The 26184-nt window shown below is 38.7% G+C and overlaps 1 protein-coding gene across 1 annotated transcript; it reads right to left on the bottom strand.

Moving 5' to 3' along the window:
• Window positions 1-862: 862 nt before the first annotated feature.
• LOC137716775 (WUSCHEL-related homeobox 4-like) lies at window positions 863-2429 on the bottom strand. Its single transcript, XM_068456158.1, has 3 exons — window positions 2154-2429; window positions 1609-1875; window positions 863-1370 (listed from the first exon to the last, which is right to left on the bottom strand). Exons 1-3 carry the CDS (start codon window positions 2406-2408, stop codon window positions 1173-1175), a joined length of 720 nt encoding a protein of 239 aa, XP_068312259.1. The 5' UTR covers window positions 2409-2429; the 3' UTR covers window positions 863-1172.
• Between the last annotated feature and the right edge of the window lie 23755 nt (window positions 2430-26184).

The following is a 26184-nucleotide window of genomic DNA, read 5'->3' as shown; positions in this document are numbered from 1 at the left end:
TTTACTTGTAAGTAATAGGTCTTAGGTTCGATTTTTGACAAATGCGAATTTGAACCACATTATTGCTACCCTATTGTGAGGCTTAGCCCACTCCCCCACCTTTTAGTATAGATAATATACTTTGTTCAAAAAATAAGGGTTTAAGGTTTAGGAGTTTGTCAAGTATAGACTAGTGCATGGTATAATCGAGATTATTGGTTGTTGGATCAATCCTTAGCCATTGAATTATTCTTAATTGTTGGATCTTAATCCCATTGAATTATTCTTAATTGTTGGATCTTAATCATTGAATCTCTGATTACATACTCAGCCGTTCATTCACTTGATTCATACCATGAGATAGTCGGTTCCAAAATTTTCGCTATTTCAAATTGTACATGATCTTTCATTCTTCCCTCCCTAAAGCTAATCACTTTCCCCACAGTTAACAAGTGATAATCCCACTCCCACCTAGTTCCACTAGCTATAGTAAAAGAATAGAAATATATGGAATGCAATGATGAAAAACTAATAATAATGCCCGTCTCTTAATAATCAATGACAATGATAGGGCAACTTTTATGAAAGTCATATAAGTGGTGGATTATATTAATATAATTTTTTGACATTGGCGCTAGAAGACATTTATCTTTTTCAATTTGAAATGTAGTGTAATGTTAGGGAGACTAAATTTAGAAACTAAATTTTGAAAACTAAAGGACTTGTAAGTTGATAATTGGTTTATTACTTAAATGTTGATAGATGTGCTCATTTACACATTATTTACTTTGTAATTTTAGTTTCTAAATTTAATCTCCTTAACATTACTCATAAGGATCCAGATGAAAGGAGACGTACGTTACCACTTACTACAAGGGTTAAGAAGAAGTGGGTGCGTGGACTTCAGTGTCCAATCTTCAGCAGGCTTCCCGCTTTTAACCTAAAAAAGCTTCGATTCAACGTTTTAAGTTGCTGTAGTCAAAACAGTGACATCCACCACCACCATCACAGATAGAGATAGATTGGAATAAAAGTGCTTTTGGTTCCAAAAGGCAGAAGTAGAAGCAGAGCTAGCTTTCAGTACAAATTAAGAGACAATTACTTGCCTTTCTTCTTTCCCGAAACGAATAAGAAAAGAAGAAAACCAAGAAAAGAAGGAAAGCACATCACATTGTCAAATTAAGCATATCCCATCATTTTCTTCCTTCTGGATGTAATGGGAAGAGCTCCAGAGTCATAACTCCAACACTACCTCCCTTAACGGCGTCGTCGTTGTCGACCTTACATACTACACTACTATGGTCACCTTCTAACAAGCAATCAAATCCCCAGCTCCTACACTTTCTCTTGTACGGACTATCTTCCTCTCTTTCCACTACTATTTCTCCCAGCTGCAAAAACACAACATATAATATACATAAGTTGGATGAATGTGTAAACATAAGTTGGATGAACGTGTAAAATAAAAACAATAAACACCTTTTGTTTTTGTTACAAGGGAAGATTTTAAACCTTGTATCTCTAGCCTAGCTACCCCTACCCATCCCCCTTTCCACACTTATTACTGAGCTAACCCCAGTGGCTGAAATAATAAACAACTTCATTTTATGACTAATTAGGGTTACTTACGGTGGTAATTACAGGAGTCGGTGTTCTTGGAGAGTGGCTGAGGCCGAGGCTGCTGCGCTTTTGCTTCTGCCTCTCACGTGCCTTGTGATTCTGGAACCAGTAAAACACATTCTTTCCTTCGATCTTGCCGTACTTGCCAAGTTTAGCCGTGATTTGCTCTATTTGTTGTGCATTAGGAGTGCGCATTCCTTCTCTATACAACATTTCAAGTATCCCTATCTGTTCTTGCGTAGGGTTCCAGCGTGTCCCTCCAGGGTGCGTCTCTACCTGCACCATCATCAATTTTTCAGCAAACTCATTTTATTCTCCTTGTCTTAGTCGTATATTAAGCATGTAGATATTCTATTGTCAGACTGCCATGTTTACATTACCTTACAAATCTTGATAATTTAGTATACACTGATTATGAACAAAAATTGTAGTCTAAATTCACAGTCTAACACTCTTGTTTGTCAACCTAGTTTGTTCAGCTAACATAGGTGTTGAGGGCATGTAAGAAATGTATGATTGCATGATAAATTTAGCATATATGATATATTTAGTACCTGAGGGTGGGGGGAATCTTTCTTCTCCTGAAGATGGTCAGAAGATCCAAGTTTTCTGGGGCCACTTTCAGGTCTGATGAAACTCTTGAGATCGAAAGGAGCGAGAGTGGTAGTAGTGTCGGAGGTGGCGGCCGCGGTGTTGGCCAGTTTGGGAGCAAGAGGGCGTAAGCGTTTGGTGCAGCCAAGCGTGAGGGAGGGTTCGTGCTCCCAGAGTCCACGTGCGAATTGATGCACCTTCATGCTGCTCATTCCCATATGTGGTGAGTGGAGTACTGAATGATAGAGCCTTAGAGCTAGATAGCAAGTAATTATATAAGAGGGCCAAAAACGAAGATCATGATCACAGTTATTAAAGTGACAAAGTGGGAAATGAGGTGGTGTATGGAACAACCAAGACCAAATGATGAGGTGCGGTTGACTTGGGATTTTCCATACTAAAAATATGAAAAGATAAAGCTAGAAAAAAGAGAATGTTGTGTTTGTGTGTGAGAGAGAGAAAGAGAGAGAAAGAGAGACATGTATGCATGAGACTTAATTAATTATGAGAAGGTGATTATGGAGAAATTTAATTTTTATACTATAAGATTATGGTCATTTTGTGTTAAAATACAATTACGGTATATGATTAATTTACGAGTTGAAATTTATTGTCACTATATTTGAACATGCATGCACAATAGTTATATAAAGTGATTATGTTTTAGTAGTGCATAATAATTTTTTGTTATGTTTTAATAGTGCACAATAATGTTTTTGAAGTTACGAGCTTATAGATTTAGTTGTTATGTTTCAGTACCACATCTGCAATTACAAACGTGTGGGTGTGTGAGTGCGTATGTGCGTCCGTGTTGGCCCGTGTTGGCCCGTCAAATCTTGTCAATTTTTTCTTGCTTTCATGATAAGGTGTCCATGCTTTTCGGTGGCCTTCTTTGGCATTGGCTCTTTCTCCAGCTTTTCCACAAAAAAGCTAGCCAGGAGGACTACTCTAATCAGAGGGAGGGAGAATAATAAGAAAAAAAAGGTTTCCTCCAATCCCAAAACTTGAATATGGGAACTACCCTTTGCCCTTTTGCCATTTGCCTCTTTGCTTTTTCAAGATACGAATCATATAAATATATATTTGTGAATGCCGTCGTAGTCTTTGGTTTCACTCTTTAAGTCGTATACAGCGTTGAAAAACTTACTCACAATTCGACCTTCCAAATCTATCTGAATGCATGCCAAGCCAAACAGGTGCGTCATGCATTTCCCTATATTTTGTATCCTTTTTGGCTCTTTCTTTTGGTGACTGTACGTAGTTCCAATTTCCCAAATAGTATTATAACTATAAAACCTCACAATCCCCCCAACCTTGCTTTCTGCCCAAATTTAATTTAACATTTGTTTGCCAATATCTTGACAGCACCAAAGCCATATGAGAAACATTATATACAGTGTCGGCTCTAAGCTTTTGAATGTACTGTGCGGCGGCACTACCTGTATTTTTCAGAGCCGTCCAAATTACGCACATTTCCTACATATATGTATATATGTACGTAAAATTTCCAGCCCAACATATAGAATGATGAGTTTAGGGGTAATCTAGATAATAACTGTGAGCAATCACGCACAGTTAATTTTTGGAGAGTAATTGAGCATAACACGTGTGATGGATTGTGCTGATATATACTTGATTCAGTAGGAACAAACATTTCAGTCAATATGAATCATCACAAACACCTGCGTGTGCTCTTGATATGAAATTCATTTCATGTTGCATGAGGGCCCAAAAAGTATGGAGGAGTTGTTCTAGCAGTTTCATGTAGGAATGAATGCTCTTCAGACATAATTTGCAGTACTTTAATCATGTAAATTTCGAACACCACGCGTGGAAGCAAAATTTCCCCATAAAGCTTTACTATATTTATAGGAAACGTATTTGTGATACCACTTTTTTTACACAAGTTTTTGTAGAGTCATTACGTAATGTATTTTAACGATTCGAACTATCTATCTTTTAGAACATTATTCATAAATCATCCTTATAAAAAATTAGATAAATGTTAAACCATTAAGACATTCATTTATAATGAAAAAAATGACAAAATATGGTTCTACAAAGAAGCCCTAAACTCGTAATCCAACAGTCATATGATTTTAAATTTGGGTAATTTTTGGTAGACATGATCAATAAATGATGTTCTAAAGATAGACAGTTCAAATAATTGAAATACATAACAGAATGAGTCTCACAAAAACTTACATAAAAAATTGTGGACAAAAAGTGGTGTCATGTATTTTATATTTAACTCTTATCAAACCCTAGAAAAAAACTAAAATACTATTTTGAAGAAGATGATTAATGAAGTACAGTAAGAGGCCCCAGGTATATCCAAATTACATATGAACACGCTAAGATATTTGTTGTCATGGAATTAAGCTAATAACTATAATAGTCAGTTCATACCCTTAAGAGAGTAGTTAATCAACACCAAATGTGAATGTGGCTATATAATTGAAATTAAAGGCATGCATGACTAATATCCCGATGAATAAGGGTTCATGTGTCAAGATTTGTTTGCCTGATGTGACTCAAGGTTGAGGGACCGTACTACTTCGAGAAATTTTAGGGGCTGCACATGTTTTTATAAGGAGTTGAATTATTTTCAAACATTTTATAAATATAAAAAAAAAGATTTGTTACGTAAAGTATGATTTCATCCCTCAAAACCTTGCAAGAAGAAATTTTTGTCATGCATGATTAGTCGCGCAAAGCTCCTTATGATAGGGTTTGTGCAACGAAAATAAATATTTGTTGCGCAAAGTTTTTGGTTTTTTTTATTTAATTAAATTAATTTAATATTTTACGCGACAAAATTAATTGTTTGCGAGACGAAATATTTTGTTGCGCACGATATTTTATTTTTGTTTTATTATTTCCCTTATTTTAATTTAATTATAGTAATTGTTTGTGCGATGAAATATTTGGTAGCCCAAGATTTTTTGAATTTTTACTTTTTTTTAATTTAATTTAATTTAATTGTATCTTTATTTTTTTTAATTACTTTAATTTAAATTGAAATATTCAAAATAAAATTACATATGAAAAATAGTGATAAAATTATCCATAATATATATTATATTAAAAATGTACACATAAATTAACAAATTACAATAATAAAATCCTAATACAAGTCTAATGTGGTGGTAGTGGAGGGGGATATGATCCGATAGCGTCCTAATCCTCAACTTTCGCCGTCAAAGTCTCGATGATTCCCTACGAACAAAACAAACATGGTCAAATAACCAAAAAACAACATAAAATAATACCAAAAAATGGGTATAATATCCCCTAAAATTGGCATACCCCAATCCAACCCCAAAATCCACCCCACTCCAAACCCAATTAATTAATTCCGACAACACAAATTAATGAAAAAAAAATTAAAATTTGGGGAGAAAATACCTTTTGGCAAGATTAAGAGTGAGTGAGAATGAGAGAGAGGAGTGAGTGTGAGAGAGTTAGAGGAGATAGTGAGAGACAGAGAAGAGAGAGAAAAGAGATTAAGTGAGAGGAGTGAGTGTGAGAGAGAGGGTCGGATTTGGGGAGAGGGAAAGAGAGGAGAGGTAAGTGAATAGAGAAAGACATTGAGAAAATTGTGGAGGAGTTATTTTGGTTTTAAAAACCATATCACTTTGTGCGACGAAGGATTCGAGTTTACGTGACGAAATATTGGTCGCACAAAGTCTTAAAAAAAATATCCTGCGCCCTTTTTTTGGCGCCCGCCCAAATTCTTAGGATTTTGCACGACAAAGTGTTGGTCGTGCAAAGTTTTGCGCGACGAAGGATTCATTGCACAAAGTTTTAAAAAAAAATTCCCGCGTCCCATTTTTGGCACCCGCTCAAATTTAAGGATTTTGTGCAACTAAATATATGTTCGTAGAGCAAAATTTAAAATAATAATTTTATTTTACAATTTAAAATATAAATAAATTAAAATAAATAGGGTTTAGGCGACCAAATGTTGATTCGTCCCGCAAAGAAAATAATTTAATTTAACAATAAAATATAAAATTAAATAAAAAACAAGTAAATAGGGTTTATGCAACGAAATATTGATATACGTCGCGCAAAGTTTTTAAAAAATTATAAAAACTTATGAAAATAACTATATTTTAAATTTTATAAAATAAAATTAAATAAAAATAATAATAAATTGGTTTAGGCGACGAAATATTTGGATTTCGTCGCACAAAGGTTTTTGAAGTTTAAAGTTTCGTCACGCAAAGTAACTTTGAGCGATGATGTTTGTTTCGTCGCACAAAATTTTGTAGCGTAAGACTTTGCATGACGAAGTTCAAAATTTCATCACTCAAAGTGACTATGTGCGACAATGTGTGTTTCATCGCGTAAAATTTCATCGTGCAAGGGTTTTTTTTACTAATGAAATTATCAATTGGTGTTAGAGTTTTTAGCTAAAGTGGTATCTAAGATTGTCATAACTCTTGACTTTAGTTCTTAAGATTTAAAATTGATAGAAGTGGTTCATGAGTTTGAATATTGCCAATCATTTTTGTCATTCCATGAAAAATGTCCGTTGAGTAAGACCAAAATGTCAAAAATACCCTCAAATTTGTCAAATCATTTTGGTCAATTATTTATTAACTTGAGGGCGTTTTTTTCATTTTTGTCCTTAATTAACTGAGTTTTTTTTTCACGAGAAGACCAAAATGATTGATGGTGGACAAACTCAGAGATCACTTCTATCGATTTCAAATGTTATGGAACAAAGTGAGGAGTTATGACAATCTCTGAGATAATTTTGACTAAAATACCATTGATTTTATAGTAGAACCTCAATTTTCTTCGTCAACTGCAAGTCTTGGATCAATACATGCTTGGATTCTTCACTAACTGCAAGTCTTGGATCAATGCACGCTTGGAGAAGTTCAGCTTTCCCATTAGTAATTACCGACTTTCTATTCGCAAAAGCTACAATATTAGTATAAATTTAAGGCAAACATAAAATGCATCAAAGCTAATTCATTGCAAAAATAAAATAAAATAAATATAGCAAGAACTGTGCTTTTTTACATTTTCTGAGTAGGCAACCACTAATTGTACAGTGTTTTGTCTATTATATGTGTGACATTTTGTTTTGAGTTATGTGGACAAACTTAGTTACTAGATTATCAAAAGAACTTTAGTAGTAATTACTAGCTGAAAGATTTTTTATTAAGATTGGGGACAGCTCACTTCATTGGGGTGAACTCATGGTGGACTTTAAACATTGGACAACAACAAATTAGTCTCACCAAATCTCATCCTTTCATCATTCTCAAACATACAAGATTTTGTTACTAAATTTCTTATCACTCCACGATCCAAGTCGTATTAGGTAGAATTTTGGCAGTACTGAACAGTTCGTGAAAATGATCCGTAGAAAAATATGTTCCAAAGACTGAAAAAGTTAAGATTAGAGAAGTAATAACTATGATTAGAACTTATAGGAACATATGTTCTATGCCAATAATTTTTCTACAACTTTAGCCGCAACATAACCTTCTATAAATAAACCCAGAATTTTCCCCCATTTTTCATGAGCTCCTCCAGCACTAGTGAAACTGAATTACCTGTCACCGTAGTGGTTGAGACTTAAAAATGAGAAATTTTTTAATATGTCCAGAATACGAAAAAGAACATCGCATGTTATTATACAATTGAAGGAAAATTTTCTTTCAAATGTTCTCCAATTATGTAACGAAATGTGGTGTTCCTTCCCATTTTCCGTACACAGTCGAAAACTCTCTACATGAAGAAGAAAGTTTCATATACGTGCATGGTGAAAAATGAAAAATCCAATCTGAATCTTGAAAAACTCCAAAAGTAGAAGATCGTTTTTGAAAGAGTGACCCCAATGTAATTATTCAATTGGACAGATGTCATTCTCTTCTTTGACGTATATGCGTGAGATAATGATACCGTCGTTGAAAATGTTTAAGATTATGAGCTTGACTCCACATAATTCCATGGTTAATTAGCTAATATTTAATTAATTATAATTAGCTATATAGTGTTGAGAGTTGTCCATATCGCTAAAAGATAAAGTTTGCAATGTGCTTATATGATCTTGGGTTACTCCTAATATTGCCAATTGGTTTATGGTGGAACCTCAATTTCATCATGGTATCAGAGCAAGGTTGTACACGTGTGAAGCCTAACGCGCACATGCGCTCTAAGTCACCCAGTTGTTATCCACGTGTAGGCTTGAAAATCCGCCACACGTGCAGGGACGTGTTGAGAGTTGTCCCACATCACCGGAGGGACAAGGTTTACTATCTGCTTATATGATCTTAAACTACTCCTCATATTACCAACGGCCACATGCGCTCTAAGTCATCCAATTGTTATCCACGTGTAGGGACGTGTTGAGAGTTGTCCCACATCGGTGAGGGACAAGGTTTACTATCTACTTATATGATCTTAAACTACTCCTTATATTATCAATTAGTTTTACAGTAGAACCTCAATTTCAACTACTGACTCATTTAAGCACATAAACCTCCAATACCTGATCATTACATCCTATCAGCTTCCTTCAATCACGACAGCATAAAAAATTTCCTCTAAAAACATATATCTGCTCCTACACAGGTAGGTGTCCATCATTCTGTACCTAACCCAATTAAGGTTAATTACATGCATGCAAGTAACTACGACCACTCAAACCCTTTTAATCTACAGATATTTTGCGGTAACTTAACTACAAATTAACCCAATTATTAGACATATTTGCCTCTAAACTTGTCAAGCTAGTAATTTGAATTATTTGTGGGCCGTACCCGTACCCTTGAGTAAGTAGAGAAATTAATTTAACAAACAGAGATTTATGTTTCCCACATAAACGATATTGATCTGACATGAGCATCTATAGAGAAAAACCTCGCTGCTAGTGAGAAAAATAAAGAAAAATTATTTTGTATTGTTCATTCATATTTAATAGAAAAATTAATGAAAAAGATTTGAAAATGGTAAGTTCTAACGATAATGACAAAATAAAAGGTAAAGTAAATAGTACCTTGATTGACTTTTTAGTGTAAAAATGTAGTTTTTCGATAAAATGAATAGTACCAAAAACTTTTAGTTAAAGTTCTCTATTTTAATTTGGTCTTAAATTAGGCGATAATCCTTCTTCTTCTTCTTCCCTTCCCTCGATGCTTCTCCTATCTTTTAAGTTTTAACCATCTTCATATTTTGGGAGGGTTGCACTTCTTACTTTATTTAAGAGAGTTTTTGTGGTTGTAGTCGTCATCTTGTTTTGTTGAGCTTTTAAAACGGTTTTATATTATCACTCAAACTTGAACCTTTCAGGGGTGACAATTGTTCAAAGTTAAGACGGCAATTTTTGTGTTTCTTGTGATTTTATTAGAGGCGACTCATGACAGTGTTTCTTTGGTGATGATTGTAAGATCATCAAAAGATGGTGCCTTCACGATAGTTAACAACTTGCAAAGTTTAATTAGTTTGCATGAGTGTTAAATATGTCATTCGATCAAGGGTAGCAATCTATACAGGGGGGGCTAATTTATTTTTCTTGTACTATGGAGTGAAATTTAGGTGTTTTGGGGTAAACTAAATTTCTGTTTTGTGCAATATTAAACTTTTTTTTTTCTTTCATAAAATGCTTATTTTAACACCAAAAATTTTCAACTTTTAAAGCTTGGAGCGTGTTAGAGCCCCGGGCAGCCGCTAGCTGGCTCCGCCCTTGCATTTGATGCTAAAGAATTATATCGTATTTATGATAAGTTTGTAAGTATAAAGTAGTGGAATTTTTGGTAGCGTATATGATTTTGTGATTAATTTGTACATATCTACCATATGTCATCTAGACCATTCTTAATAATTTTTCATTTGATCTTTAACCAAATTAAAGAGTCTCTTGAAAGTTTATTTCTATAATTTACTAAAAGTGATCAAGGCCCGGCCAATAATTTACATCATTGTAATCCAATATTGGCCAAAAATGTTACGTACTAAAGCATTATTTTTTATCAATTTCCCGACATCCCAATTCATAAACATGTATGCTCATCAGCTGGATCGAGTGGTGAGGCGTGAGGAGGATGTTAACAGTAACAAGATTTAGATGATCAATATGGAGATGGTATTTTGTCGGTCAAAGAAAAAGAGGACATGCAAATTGTGATGGAAGTTGGGTCGCATGATAGGAGTGGGAACCCACGCAGTGGAGGAAGCGGTGGGAATCCATCATTAGCCAAGACAATGCCATCATTTGCACGTGTCAATGGACCACATTCAACTCCCTCAATTTCTTGTTTATTTTCACTCCCCCTCCCCTTACACATAGAACCAAACTGTAGCTTTAAACCCTATATACTCTTTCCTCCACAATTTGATTGTTGACGCACGTACTCACAGTCGCACACAAAATACACAATTGTGATTGGGTTATGCTAATAACCGTGGTTTGTGTGGTAATTATAAGCTGTAGATATTGATAAGTATACAACGTATTAACGAATACAATAGTAGTTTGTGTGGATAACCATCAGGAGTTGATATTAACAACTACATTGTATCAATGATTACCAATCAGCTGTAATCGGCCATACGTATGTGAGTTAACAATCACTTGTGTCGGCTGTCAGTAGGTGAGTAGTTGTCAATTATTGATTAAGTATACATAACAACAATAGATAACAATCACTTATGATTGGCGGGGTGGTCGATAGGTGATTGGTTATCAGTTGTTAATTACGTAAGTATACAATGCAACAATTGGTAAAAATCACTTGTAGTTCATCATTAATAAGTGAGAATGTGATTGTTAGTTATATATTACATCAACGATTAACAACACTTGTGGTCCGCCATCGATGAAGTGTGTAATTAATTAGTTTGCCATGGTTTGGTACCCTCTCCCTTTATTTTTCTTATTTATATCTTTGTTACCATCAAATTGTAAGTATGTTCACTTGTAGAGTGATAGATAAAGGTCATCCTCATCTACTTTTTTTAGCTAATGACTTCAGATTTTCTATACTCTAGTCCTCATCTTGGTTGGAAGCCTTTTTAATACGGACATTGATAGAAAGATGGACATTGATAGAAAGGGATAGTTGATCGATCGAATTGCAAAATGCCACTGATCCTTCACTCTTTCTATTATGCCAAACAAAGTGAATTCGGGGAAGCCATCATTGTTTGGATTGAAATATATTCCCAACTAGATTTAGATGGGACATCTTTATAGACTGAGACCATGACTTTATGTTCTACAGTTTCATTCCCCTTTCTTTTTCATCATCCTTTTCTCTTTTCAATTTAAAATTTTTCTTTCGGGAAAGAAAGAAGGTTGTGAAGTAATTTTTCGATGTCCGAAACACAGTCACGTAACGATATTATTTCACTTAAATTACAACTTGTGAATTTATTCTTTTAATATAAATATACTCTAAAAATGAGATATGTCAAGTCATTCATTCATCCATATTATAATACATGGAATGACACATAACGTGACTTGTGTTACTTGTATTATAAATTCGAAAGTTGAGAGGGGGTAAATGAAGGAGAACATGATCGCATGGTGACAAAATGGTCGTGTACATGTAAGGGAAAGTGGGTGCAAAATGTGTAGGGAAAGTGATGGAGTAAATGGATGACAGTCCAAACACAATTAAGTGAATTGATGGCACTGAAAGATCCTCACTATACAAACTTTTCTTTCTCTTTTCTTCATATATTCTTCTTCCCCTTCCTTTTTCTTTATCTTCCAATGCGTTTTTAACCTCTTTTTCTTTCTTTCTCTGCTGTCTTTGCGGTGCCATGGTGGTGTTTTGCACAAACTCAAAGAGGTAATATTTTTGACAGCTTTCACTTGTAAAAGTCTAAAACGTACGTCCCTCTCTTTCATATTTTCTTGTCATCTTCTTCTCCTTGGAGACTACTTTTCTTGTCACAGTATTTTCTAAGGCGTTTGAAATCAACATCCACTTAGACGTCCTCCAAATGCTACGTGGCCCTCTTTGATAAGTTGAACGGATTTCACATGTGAGCACAGGCTAACTAGGGCAAAAGTGAAATTAGGGTTTTATTTGTATCGTATCAACCTACCATGTATGTTGTGTATTATATATGTACTTTCACTTTGCGTGAGATGCTAATAACCATGGACAAGTGGGATTTAGTGTGGAACAATATTTGGCTACTCAAAGATGAGTAGGAACTCTTACTCAAAACTTTTAGTGTTTTAATTACATAGCTTTGTGCTTATGATCAGAACCATTCATACTATAAATCACACTGTAAATATCATCTCTGCAAAAAATAAATTAAAAGTAAGATCGTTTTGTCAATTTATTGTAGCAAATACATAGACCGTTCGTAATGCTTTTACCAATACTGTTCATTTGTTTTTAAACAGTTTGATTAATAAATGATCTTAGCTTTAATTGATTTTTTGCAGAGACAATCTTTATAGGGTGATTTATAATATGAACAGTTCTGATTATAAAAACGAAGTTTTATAAATTGACAACAAACAATTTTGAGAAATTTGAAATAGGAGTTCATACTCATCTTTGAGTAGCCAAGTATTGTTCTTTATTGTGGATTTATAAAAGAAATGGTATGTCATTATGCGTTTACACATAACTGATGCTAGCATACTCCTTTTATGTTGAACATAAAAAAAAGAAAAAAAATTAGTATCTGGTCCCTAGTTTCTATTGTTCATTGACTAAGACATTATTTGTTTTTAGATTTTGATCAAAGTCTCTATCATTAATATATTAATTAATTACATGTAAATTACATAATTTTTATAATAAAAATTAGTAAACCCTTATTAAACTCCTAATTAATTTTCAATTCAAACATTTCTAAAATATAAAAAAAATAAAATTAGAATAAGTTTATACCCATTAAATTATATGTACTCATTCTTAAATATATCAATTTGTTATATGAAAACTGTACCATTATTTAATATAAAATGCACACATTTTTTAAACGTATCCATGTCAAGTTTAATAGAAGAAATTTAATAATGTTATTAAGCCTAATATCTTTTTTTTTTGTGTGTGTTTTTGCAAAATGTACCCATGTTTGGGTACAATAATTTTTTGGTTAGTTTTGATGAACGTACCCATATATATCAGAGAGTATAATTCATCTTTAATATTTTTAATCTCATAAATTATTGGTTTCATTTAAAATCTCAATAATATAAATAGATACAAATTTCATTTTTAATTTAAAAATATAATAACCAACATAGAAATATATTACATTTATGTCACGGACTTTGATCACAAACTAAAAAACCACAAAGGTTTCAGCCAAAGTACATTGGTAGTTAGGGACATCATCTAAAGTGTCCCTAAAAATCATAGTCTATTATTGGTGTGGAGGCTTATAATTTAGTAATTAGGTGTATTTGGGTGTGTTTGAAAACATTGTCAAATAGTTGGAAACGTTTTTGATGAAAATATTTTTGAAACTAAACCTTAGTAAAAATGCAAGTGAATCCTGGAAAAGCAATACTTAAAGTGTTTCTTGCAAGAAGCACATAACTAGTGGTTCTTCCAAGAAGCACTTTAAGTGCTTTTGGAACCCAAAAACTCTTTCACCAAAACCATTTTCACCAAAACCATTTTCAGTCATTTTAAAACACTTCCAAACGAGTCATTTATCTTTATATATAAGAGGTCTCATTTGGCTGGATGAAAATTGTGTACTCTACATCATCCTTTATTATACTATAGTTTTAATTGAGCCCACAATACAAGTTTGGGCCAAGAGCAAGTAAAGTGCAGTGGAAGGCCTGGTATTTAGCCTAACATCAGTTAGAAAATTCCAAGGTGCTTCAGTCTAAGACAGTAATAGCCTAGCCGAGTCTTTATGACTAAAAGACTGTGAAAATTACATAGGGTTTGGTCGAGTTCTAAATAGACTGAAATTGTTAAGGATCAATTGATTCTAATAAGGGTTGTTCACAGGATCATAATTCATGCTTAATCAAATAAGAAGGAATTAAGTTCATAAAGTGACTAAGTTCAGATTCCTAATTCCAATGAAAAAGCTAAGACTGAATCATGGTTAAGTTTCAGGTAAAGAAGGGTAGGTTGGAGTATTATGGGAAATGCTGAGGAGGATCAGTCTTATTAGGACTCTACCTCGGCAAACTTGCTCATCCTTAAGGCCTTGTCATAAATAGAAGAGGCTTCATAACAAGAAAAAGATCTTCAACTCAACATACAAATCAATGCTTTACGCAAACCCTTTTACACCCTGAGAAAAACACTAATTGCTTGTTAATCCTTCCATGTTGGTAGATGATCAATTTGGTTAAACATCATTGTGTTAACAACCGACGACACTCTCAGTTTATTAAACAACATTGGAGCCGCAAAACCTGCCTGGCCTAAGAGTAATTTAATTTGGTTAAACATCAATCTTCTATCCTTGTTGGTTATTGTTGACCCTAAAAATTACAAAACCTACGTGGCGCGCAGGCCAAGTAACCAATAAGTTAACTACGTCATTCGGTTAAATGCGGGGCGTGCCAACTTGTCGACCGAGCTCAGCCGAGGAGTAAAATTTGTTGATGTTGCATTGAGTGTGTTGCTGACTTCTTTATCTTGCGACTGCGGCCGAGGAAGGAACAAATCTCGGCCTTTGGATTCTCGAGCCTGAAGACAAGTCTGCTAGTTCTGCGAAGTTCACAAATCGTCAGCGCCAGATTTGGTCACAGTGATTATATTCGTGAAAGTATAAGCACGTCGAATCGACACTAGACTGTACGGACACAAGTATTCAAAGGTGATATATGTCTTGATGGTGAATGTGGTTCGGCCGTCAGAATGCCGAACTCTGAAACTTACTTGTGAGTATCCAATCATAAAATCACTTGGCGTTCAATGCGCCGAATGTCGTAACTCGTAACACCTTACTTCGCTGAGAAGGCTAATAAGATGACCTCTGTCAATAAGGATTCGGAAACCATTCTCCACCGAGACTTGGATAGGTAACCAGTCGGCCTCGATGCAGTGTTGTTTATCCAAACTGAAGGTGTTCATCGGTCGTCTGATTCTACGGCAACAGTGCTATTTATCCAAACTAAAGGTGTTCGCCGGTTGCCTTTATAGTGTTGTTTATCCAAACTGAAGATGTGTCGGCGAGAAAAAGAAAATAAAAAATCTCCAGATGTTTGAGAGGTTTTGCGCAGGGCAATTGTGTGTTTAATTGGAGGTCCCTGAATTACACCCTCATTTCTCTATTTATAGTAGTAAAACCCAATCCTAACCATACTCGAACTAGGACTCCTTACCCCAATCCATCTTATCTCGGCCAATCCCACTTCTATTAGTACTTTGAACTCACCCACTTTTGAGGCCATATTCATTGTTGGTTGAGAATCCAAATTGCACTAGGACTTCTTCGACCCATTTGCTCATCCAAACTACTCATTATTGCAATAGGAATCGATCATCCTTGCTGAATGGTCCGGGACCACCAGGTAGCCCATAATATATTTGAAATAGCTTTGGGCCGAACATAAACCTACACTCGACCCAATAATATTATTTTGGGCCCAAACATTGCCTCTTCGCTTCTGAGGTTCTTGGCCAAGAATCCTTAGACGATTTCGACCTTGAAGAAGCGAACCCTACGAGATACCCATGGGATAACGAAAAGCCTCACACGTCTTATCCATTGAGCGCATTTATGAAGTGTGATCACATGACCCGAATTCTCCTGCACGTCATGTCGCGTGTCACTCTCTTGATTAACCTAGCAGCCATCAATCATGATCCTCGAAAACATGCGCCAGTCGAAACATCTCTTCCACATTAATACATTGATTTTGTTGCAGCACGCAATCGTGCGTCCTAAAACCTCGAGAACCTTGATCCTATCCTTAGAGATTCTCGAGATATCCGAAATGATTGGCCATTTCCCGGTCTATTTTCCCTTAAATTTGAAAATCAAAACACCTCAAATTATCAAACGTTTGACCTTCCTCTCGATACGCCTATAAATACTTGAAATCCTCCCATTTATACATTTCACATTTCCAGAAAACTTAGAAAAATCTCTCCGCCATTTTGTTTTCGAAATCCTAGAAAAACAACTTCTTATCCTAGAAATCCTCCCAAGCATTCTTCCAAACTCTTCCAGGTTTTCCAAAATAACTTCCAACACCTTTATTTCCATGCTCAACGACGAATACAACAAATGCAAAAGCTTCATCGATCGGAGCGCCATCAAAACCTTGCACTTCGAGAGTAACCTGAGCATTACCCATCAAATCCTGGGGTCACTATTCAAGGATGCAGTACCTTCGTCTATCACCACCCTTTTCAAGGCTCATGCCTGACACCCTTACTACAAGGGTTCGACTGGTCAAAGTGGGACCTATCAAAGCCCCAAGGAACCTGGCCTATGACCAATGCTAACTGGGCGACTTGGGTCGTCCGAATGGAAAATTTCTTTGGCCAAGAGTGGAAGGCTCTTGGTATCTACGATGCCATCAAACTCTCGACCATGGAACTAGCCATGGATAAATAACTCCTTATGGTAGCACTGAGTCTCTGGTGCTCAGTCACCAACACCATGGTCCTTCCCTTTGGCCCTCTTGGCCCTACCATCCTCAATGTCTCGGCTATTCTTGGGACTCCTCCCTCTGGCATTCAGATAGATGATGCTCTCTTTGGACGCCTGTCGAATCTCGACCTTAAGGCGTTCTTCGATGATCGAGCCGTCGAAACACTGAGTCGAGATGGTCAAGAGCATTCGAAAGAAGAGGTTCAGAAGCTAAACAAGAACTTCTTCAACTACAACACCCTTATCCTCCACTTCGCTGGCCGAGGCGAGGCAAGTCTTCGGAAAGTATAACACGAAGCCTTCCTATTCTACTGGTACAACAAATTTATTTGTTACACCTGGTCAAACAAGTGTTTGGTCGAGAACATGTCAGTTGTCGAAGCCCTGGCCAATGGTCATACTCTGGCGCTTAGCTCGGCCATTCTCGCCAATCTTCTCCGCTGCCTGACTAAGGCGACAATTGGAAAAATTGACCCAAACCAAAACGGTCCCTTCTAGGTTTTCCAACTCTGGCTACAAGTCTACTTCGCCACACTTCGGCAAGACATCTCTACCTTCCAACCTATTACCTCGCTCAGCCTTCAGTTGGCATCTCGGCCGCCGCCTCCTCACTAGGCCGAAGAAGTTTTCAAGTACCTCTTCGGCTTAGAAGTCCTCTCCGACGACGAATTTTTAGTGTGTCATCATCAAGAGCACCATTGCTCTATTAGGCTTCCAACATCAGCCTAGAGTGAAAATAAAGATGCTGCCCTTCGCCAGAATTGGGGGTCGATCGTGCTAGCACGCGACCTTCCCCTTGGTTGTGATTCTCACCGAGCGAGTTGGGAAGTCTACCATCCCCACTTCATGGCTCGACAACTTGGATACCTTGAAGGTTGTCCGGTACCTCTACTTACTTCCCGTTCCCTTCTCAGCCGAGAACACATTTCTGGCTCATCGGAGAGGGAGTGTAGAGACTCCGAGAAAGAGCTTCAGAATCGGTGCAAAACATTTCACCTTCGACCAACTCTTCTTGAATCACTCGACACAGACACCTTCAGGGACTGGTGGGAAGAGTACACTGGAGCCTTTTTTGGGGTTGCAGTCGAAAACATTACCGACAAAATTTTCAACGATCGGCCAAAGAAAATCTCTGCCCCCCAATCCAAAGAGCCGACCCGAGGTAGACGGCTACCCTTTCTTCTATTTATCTTTTCTATTGTCACTGATTCTTGCTAATGTGATCTCATTTTCTCAAATGGTCGATCGTCGAAGAAAGTAGACGTGATCGCCACGACTGCGGCCAAGAAGAAATCTGCTCTCTCTAAGAGGACCAAAACCACCATGCAACCTTTAAGAGGCAAACGGCCTCGTCTGGAAGCTGAAATGGTCGGCGAAGCTCCCCAACCCTCAAAACGCGTCAAGAACTTGGCGAAGAAAGGGGAACGAAAGATCCACGTGATTTCCAGCCACACTACTGGGACAACCGCAACAAGCAACTTTCCCCCTTGCCCCGATTATCCTGGCCCTAACAGAAGAACAGCCAACGACATCTTGCCAAGCAACCCGGGCCGTCCCTGGGGTTGTGGCTGATCTAGGGACTGCTCCGCTGATCGAGGGACATGTAGTTCTAAGGCCAACGGCTGCGTCTGTCATGGAGAAAATAACCCCACCTGTCGGGATAAATTTCCCGAATAAATAGTCAATGATAATCTTGGAAGAGGTTAGTGACCCTTTCTTCATTTGATCAAATTTACAAATCTTAACAACTTTTTATTTTAGGACGATGAGAGCGACGAGGGTGACGAGATTTTGCTGGCGAGTCGCCCTCGACCAACCAGACATACTTTCGCCACTCTTCTCCTCATGGTCGAGGCGGTTGCTCGACCGGATCCTCTTACGGTCGATCGTGGGAAAAGACCTCTGGTTGAGCCTAAGGCGATGGCAGAAACGTTGCTCCATCCACAAGATGAAAACTCAACATTCTTCCACAAGAAGTTACCTCGGCTTTTGTAAGGCTCACTCCCCTTTCTTTATTAATTTTATTATGACGCATCTGAACCCAAGAAAATATTAAATGTCCGGTGCCTGATCGTTCATTTTATCGACAATTCTATGCACCAAAGGGTGTTATCTAGATTTCTTGGCCACCTCAATGGCCATTAAACGTAGATAAACTTCATTGGCCGTGTGAATTGAGAAGCAGTCTTAGACACTGGGTTCGGCCATTAAGTTCTCTAGGTTCAAGCAATGAACCAGAAGACGTGGCCAAAGTCTCCTCTCGGCAGGTTTAGAAATAAATTCCCTCTGTTATGTATTCTATATAATTTTCCTTCTGCTTACAAATTTTCTTTTTCTGTGCAGCCTTCGTGGGAGGTCGAGCTCGACGCTCTTCTTCAGAGCACCACTGGCGCGGCTGGTTCCTCTACTGCCTCTGCCGAACTAATGAAGACCATGGCCAAGGCCCAAGCTTTTGTCAGGCTGCAGGAGCTTCTTTCCCTCTCTGCCTCTCAGGTCCTCCAATGCAAGGGTCTTGACTCCGTAGGGGAGTGCCTGAACGACCTTGCAAATGGCGGTTTCTTGAGCATGAAGAATATGGCCTATTTGTCTGATCTTCTGGAGCGAACTCGACAACACTTTACCATTTTCGAACAAGCTCTATGGGCCGAGGACGACCTGAAGACGGTAAAAATTACGCATGAAGTCGGTCGGTCAGAGGTGGAGGCCATAAAAACGAAGAAGGCGCAGCTGACCGAGTTTGATCGCCAGATTTCTGAGCTTCAACAACAAAGGTTAGTTATTGCTTTAGAGCTTGAGATGGATTTCGAGGCGAATAAGACTTGACTAACAACTTTCCCTGCCGGCGTAAAGCACATCCAGCAACTGCAACTTAATAAGAAGACAAGGCAGGCTAAGATCATTTTGAGCTAAGTAAGGTGGCTGAAATTGAAGGCTGCTCTCGAGACCTTCCTCCCCTCGACCCCTTAGAATTTTTAGAAGCCTTTTAAATGTATTTGTACGTCATTTCATGAATTCAATACAATGATATTTATTCTCGCATCTCCCACATGACTAGATAATATTTCTTTAAGAATTTTTCGTTGATTGGTAGTTTATGAACTAAACCAGTTTCGTCTTTAAGGTGGTATGCCCCCTTGCCGAAAACTTCGTGGACGATAAACGATCATTCCCAATTCGGTGACCATTTACCGAACCTGGGGTCTTTAATCCCTACGGGCAACACAGTTTCCCAAACCTACTCTCCTTTGCCGAACGTTTTTTGTCTGACATGTTGATTATAAGATCGCTCGATAATTTTCTTCTGTGCTACTAATAAATTACACGTGTCAAGCCAAATTTCTTCCAAGTCTTCTAACTCTTGTCTCATGGCTTGACTGTATTCGGCACTGAAGAAACTACTTTGTTCGATTACTTGTAATGAGTTTATACTTACCTCGACTGGTAACATAACGTCATGGCCGTAAGTTAATGCGTAAGGAGTTATTCTGGTAGCAGATCGGGGTGAAGTTCGGTAGCACATAATGCTTCATTTAGCTTTAAATGCCACATCCCAGGCCTCTTTCTTACCGTTTTTTCAAGAATGCCGATTAATACATTAGTGCTTGCTTCAGCCTGCCCATTCGCTTGTGGGTAATACGGCGTAGACTGCTCAAGTCAGATATTCAGATTCGCGATTTATTCCTTAAACATGTCGGTTGTGAAGATTGTGGCATTGTCAGTTATGATCGTTTCTGGCACGTCGAATCTGGTCACAATATTTTCTTCTACAAAATTGCAAACTTCTTTGGTCGTTAATTTGACGTATGATTTTGCCTCGACCCACTTAATGAAGTAGTCAGTTGCCACTAATATCCATTGCATATCCTCTAAAAGGCCATGGTTTGGTAACCTAGTGAAGTAATTCGGCCGGGGCTTTCTGTATAGGTCCGTGAATCTGGCACTGTATGCATCCACGTGCGTATTCGATGCAATCCTTTAATATACTCGGCCATAAGTAACCGTGTCGTCTGAGCAACCAACGCATTTTGCGTCCTGATTGGTGAGCTCTACAAATTCCTTCATGTACTTCGGCCATTGCTTGGACAGCCTCCTGTGGGCCGAGGTATAGTAATAGTAGCCCATCCTCACCTTTTCGTTATAATTCATTCTGGTATGACACGTAATTTGTGGCGTGGACCTTCGTTCTCCGGTCGTGTTTATTATTGGGGTTATCGAGATAACGTAAAATCTTCTTTCTCCAATCGTCTAGTAGTGTCTCCACGGCACATACTTCTACGAGGTCTCCTCGCTCTAGTAATGATGGTAAAGACATCACTCTCGTGCGTATCACGTGATTGCGCTGGAGAACTTGCTGATTGACCAAGGCTGGGTAAGATCGTAGGACTGTGGGTATTACCCGACCTAGCTTGCCACCCGTGAGTTGTGCTCCGAAGGCGATTTGGGCAAGTTCGTCGGCGTTAGTGTTTCGAACACTCGAAATGTGCTCAAATGTAATTCATTTAAACGACTTGGCCAAATAGATGGCGACCATGTGATAGAGCGCTAGAGTACAACTCATGTAACGAAAAACGTCGTTGAATTGGTTAATCAACAGTTCAAAATCACCAAGGACGAAGACATAGGCTGTTCTTAAATCGTGCAAGACGTGAAGGCCGATGATAAGAGCTTCATACTCGGCCTAATTATTCGTACAGCCGAAATCTAACTTGAGAGAGAAATACCAGCGGTAGTGGTCGGGGGATTGAATGGCGATACCAATACCAGCCAAGGTTAAGATGTTGGAGCCATCAAAATGCATCGTCCAATGGTTGTTGTGTGTTTTGACTAAGCTGATGTCAACGTTGCTGCCCCCAAAGCCATAATGAAAAAGGTGTTGGGCCAAAAAATCAACGAGGGATTAGCCTTTGACGGTCTTTTGGGGTACGTACTGCAAACTGAACTCTAATAAAGCCATTGTCCATTTCCCAATTCGGCCTTTGGCGATAGGCTGAGTAAGCATGTAACGAATAACATCTGTTTGGGAAATGACCTACGTAACTGATGGGAACATGTAGTGCCGAAATTTTGATGCGGCAAAAAACAAAGCTAAGAAAAATTTCTCGACGGGTGAATAATTGATCTCCGACGAATTTAAATTGCGGCTGAGATAAAAATAGCTTGTTCACGCCTAGCATCGTTATCTTGCGCAATGAGGCAACCGATGGACTTGGCGGCTGCCGAAATGTATAGTTTAAGAGACTTACCGCGACGAGGCGGTACTAATACTGGTGGCGTGGTAAGGGAGACCTTGATTTATGTGAAAGCCATTTGATGTTCTTCGTGCCACTCAAACTTGTCGAAGTCCTTAAGTTTGAGAAGTGTAGAGAATGCTTTCATTTTTCCTGCCGAATTAGTTATGAAACGGCGGAGAAAATTTATCTTCCCGAGCAACGACTGAAGTTACTTCTTGGTCGTCGGGGGTGGAGCACTAATAATTGCGCGAGCTTTATTTTCGTCGAACTTGATGCCACGATGGTGCACCAAACAGCCCAAAAAATTACCGACTGATACACCGAATGCGCATTTGGCCAAGTTCATTTTGAGATTATGCTTACGTATACGAAGGAATAATTGCCAAAGATCATCAACGTGCGTTCGGCGGCTTTCTAATTTCACAACCACATCATCGATATAAACTTCTATGGCCGTACCGATCAAATCATGAAATATCATATTCATATCTCACTGGTATGTGGCGCCAGCGTTCTTGAGGTCGAATGGCATGACCACCCACTCGTAGGTACCGAGTGCCCCCGGGCAACAGAATGCGGTATTGTGAACGTCAACTTCAACGATAAAGATCTAATTGTAACCGGCATGGCCGTCCATGAAGGACAACATTTCATTATTGACTGCGGCATCAATTAGTAAATCCGAGATTGGCATTGTGTATTCATCCTTGGGAGTGGCCAAATTTAAATTACGAAAATCGATGCAGATGCGTAGGGCTCCATTTTTCCTTAACACCGGGACGATATTGGCCAACCATTCGACGTACTGAGCGATCCGAATAAACCCGACTTTTAAAAGCCGAACTAATTCGTCCTTTATGCCGAGCTATACTTCTGTCGAGAATCAGCGTGGGGGGTTGTCGGAAAAGCTTACACCCCTCTTTGATACGTAACTCATGTTTGACGAGGTTTCGGTCAAGGCCTGGCATCTCATGATAATTCCACACGAAACAATCTTTAAATTCATTGAGCAGTTTACAAAGATCGACCTTCATAAGGGGCGGCAACAACGCACTGATAAACAACGGTCGAGGCTTATCGGCTGTGCTAGCATTTATTTCTTCCAATGGGTCTTTGACCTAGGGCCGATTGTCTTCGAGTTCGGCCGGTATGGCCTGAACTTTGTCGAACGATAAAACAGGGCCGTTATCCGCTTCGGCCAAAAATTCTATTAAGTTTATGCCCGAGTGTGGTTGCTTGGCAATGGCATACCAATGAGCCAGCAGACGTTCTCGACGTCTTTCTTGTTTGGCGGCGTCAGTCATTAGCATTGGTAATTAGATCTGCCAAGCCGAGTCTCGCAGAATCCTGTTGTACAGTCTCGCCGCCTACCTCAATAGCTTTCTGAACTGAAATTCGAGTTGGTCGTCTATCCTCGTTAAAACCCTGAAGGGTGATGTAGCCGATGTGATCGTCATAATAGTGAGCCTGGATTATGTTGGTTTCAAACAGCTGATTATCGGCTGGATGAACTACAACCGATTTGCCGTCCCAAAAGATGAGAACTTGGTATAACGATGAATGAATGCAACTTGTTTGATGGATCTAATCGCGGCCGAGCAATGCATTATAGTCAATCTTTGAGTCAATTATAAAGAATGTCGTCATGTGGTTACGACCTGCAACGCTAACTTCTAACGGGAGCACTCATTTGGTTTGAGACTTGTCGCCGATGAAGTTGTTCATCGTTATCCTTGATGGTATAAGCTCGTCATTGAAACTGCGTGCCTTCATGATGGAAATCGACATGATGTTGACTGTGGCTCCACAATCAACAAACACCTTGGAAATGAGGTATCCTTCAATATGAGCCGTGACATATAACGGCTTTAAATGTTAGAGATTAACAGAATGAGAGTGAGGAAACAATTCGGCCAGAGCTGCCTTAAGTTTGTCGCCTTTACTTATTTCCCCATCTTCCTCAGTAGCGATGAAATCCACTTGTGTTGGTTATTCGACAACCAATTCCCCATCCAAAAAATTTGATTGATGGGTTCTCGGTTGAAATTCAGCCGGTAGGACATGGACCATGCTGATTTCCATATGCTCAAAGATCGAATGACCCATCGGGTCTTGGTCGTCGATTTCCAGATTAGTAGATGTAGTATCAGTCTTTGGAGTGTCTTCAATTGGATCATTTAGCACCTCGATATGTACCCGCTCTTGGGGCGAGTGGATTGAATCTATTATATTCTGGTCAGCTTCCTCGAGCCTGTTTGTTGCCGAAGAGTGATTTCATTCTTGTAGTGCTTTACGGGCTTGTTCTTCGTAAGCGATTCGTGCGTTCCTTGTGTCCAGGTATGCATCTAAACGCGCCACACGATTTTCCACATCAGCCGTAAGGCCGAAAAGATACACGGTCGAGAAGACTTCAAAATGATATCGTAGACGCTGAAAGTCTTCGAGTGAAAAAGGTAACTCAGCGATGTCTATATCTGTGTATGGGTCGACCTCAAACCCGAGAACTAGAGCCTCGCATATATGCTAGAACCTAGCTTTCATTGCCGGATCGGTAATTTTCTGGATAATTTGCTCAGCATCAGGGCAAGTTAGTGTTAGGTCAAGGGCTTCCTGACATGCCTTGGGTAGTCCGTACAAGTCATTGGCGGAATATTTCTTATGAAATTCCCGCATGTACTCCAAGGATTCTTCGAGGAATGGAGGGTGCATATTGCGCCGTACTTTTACTAACGGTTTCTGCGGTGGTGATGGGGGAAGCTTACTTTCAGCTTCTTGTCTAAAATGCTCGAGAAGAGCTCTCATCTCTCCGGGCCGAAGAATGAGCTTGATGTGTTTCTCGGACTTTTCAATGGTGGTTTCAAAGTCGCAATCAACTGCCTTTTTCTCTTGAAGTAATTCGGCCATAATGGTCAGGCTAGGTCGGTCGTCGCTGCTTTCTACTGCCTCTTTTGGCTGCCATCGGGTAGTCCAATTAGCTTATGCTTCTTGCCGTTGAGCCATGCAATCTATCTGTTGGCGACGACGTTTTTGAGACTTAGATAACGTCGTATACAGGCCAGTTGGAGAATTGTAACTATACTAACGTTAGTCACGTGGCTTAGGTGGCTTGAAGGTTTTTCAACTTACTGATGAACTCGAGCTGCCGGAGTTGCGCGAGTAATAATCCTCATTAAAGAATGGCGCGTCAAAGTCAAGATGTCGTCTGACCGGGGTTGGGTGTTTTGCTTGTACATGTGGCCGAGTCTCTCAAACACTTGCCGTCATTGGCCGGCACCGAGTTCCTTCAGCGGTTTTGCTGCAGCCATGAATGGCGGACATGAAGTTGGTGCCGGAGATGCTATTTTTTTAAGTTCAATTCGTGTTTTACAATGGTCACATAAAACCATTTATTCATCAGTTTCTTCGGAACTAGATCCTGACATGGGTTCAACGAGGGCCGGCCCTGAAGACTCCGTGGGTGGTGCATTTGAAAATAAATCAATCTTAAGTCTCTGTTGACCACCTTGCTTACGGATATGTTGTATCGGGACGAATTCGGCCTTCCTTTTTCTTTGTTTTTAGGGAGATGAGCATCATACCAATTGTCGTCAAGGGGAAGGGATTGACGCCAACCGCTATCTGTTTCTTAGGGAATTTTAACTTACCCTTCTCAATCCAACTTTGAATCGCATCACAGAACATGACGCAATTATTGGTAGCATGCTTGTTTGAATTATGGTACTTGCAATATGTTTTGCCTTTCAATTCTTCGGCCTTAGGAATGTTGTGTCCTGGCTGAAGTTTGATGATCTTTGCTACTAACAACTGGTTGAAAATTGCATCAGCCTTGGTAATATCAAAAGTGTAAACTTTTGATGTTTTAATCATCTCTTCAGAGGCCGAGCGGGTCTTGGCATCTTTGGGACTGATTTGAGCTAATGCCTTGCAAACGTACGGTTTATCTATCACTATTTCAGCCACGTCCACACTGGCGTATTGGGGGTCCTCGCTTTCGGCCAATGCGTAGTTGACCGTGGGATTCTTGTATATTGTTCCCCGAGATGGGGACTTTGATATTTTTTCCTCTCGGAGCAAATAATCATACTGCTCAACGTGTTGAGCAAGTTCGTACATATCTCGAATATTTGCCCCCAGGAATTTCTTTTTGTATTCCACGTCTAGGCCGTTTAGGGCTATTCTGACGAATTCA

Source organism: Pyrus communis, chromosome 15 (assembly GCF_963583255.1).
Source record: "Pyrus communis chromosome 15, drPyrComm1.1, whole genome shotgun sequence".
NCBI lineage: Eukaryota > Viridiplantae > Streptophyta > Magnoliopsida > Rosales > Rosaceae > Pyrus > Pyrus communis.
This window is presented reverse-complemented; position numbering and strand designations above follow the sequence as displayed.

What these genes read in the sequence shown, in the direction of transcription:
- LOC137716775 (XM_068456158.1), bottom strand. Translation starts at nt 2,408, where the DNA reads ATGGGAATGAGCAGCATGAAGGTGCATCAATTCGCACGTGGACTCTGG. An exon ending in AAGATTCCCCCCACCCTCAG is followed by an intron (nt 1,876 to 2,153) that starts GTACTAAATATA and finishes ATGATGGTGCAG; the next exon opens with GTAGAGACGCACCCTGGAGG. An exon ending in CGACTCCTGTAATTACCACC is followed by an intron (nt 1,371 to 1,608) that starts GTAAGTAACCCT and finishes GTGTTTTTGCAG; the next exon opens with CTGGGAGAAATAGTAGTGGA.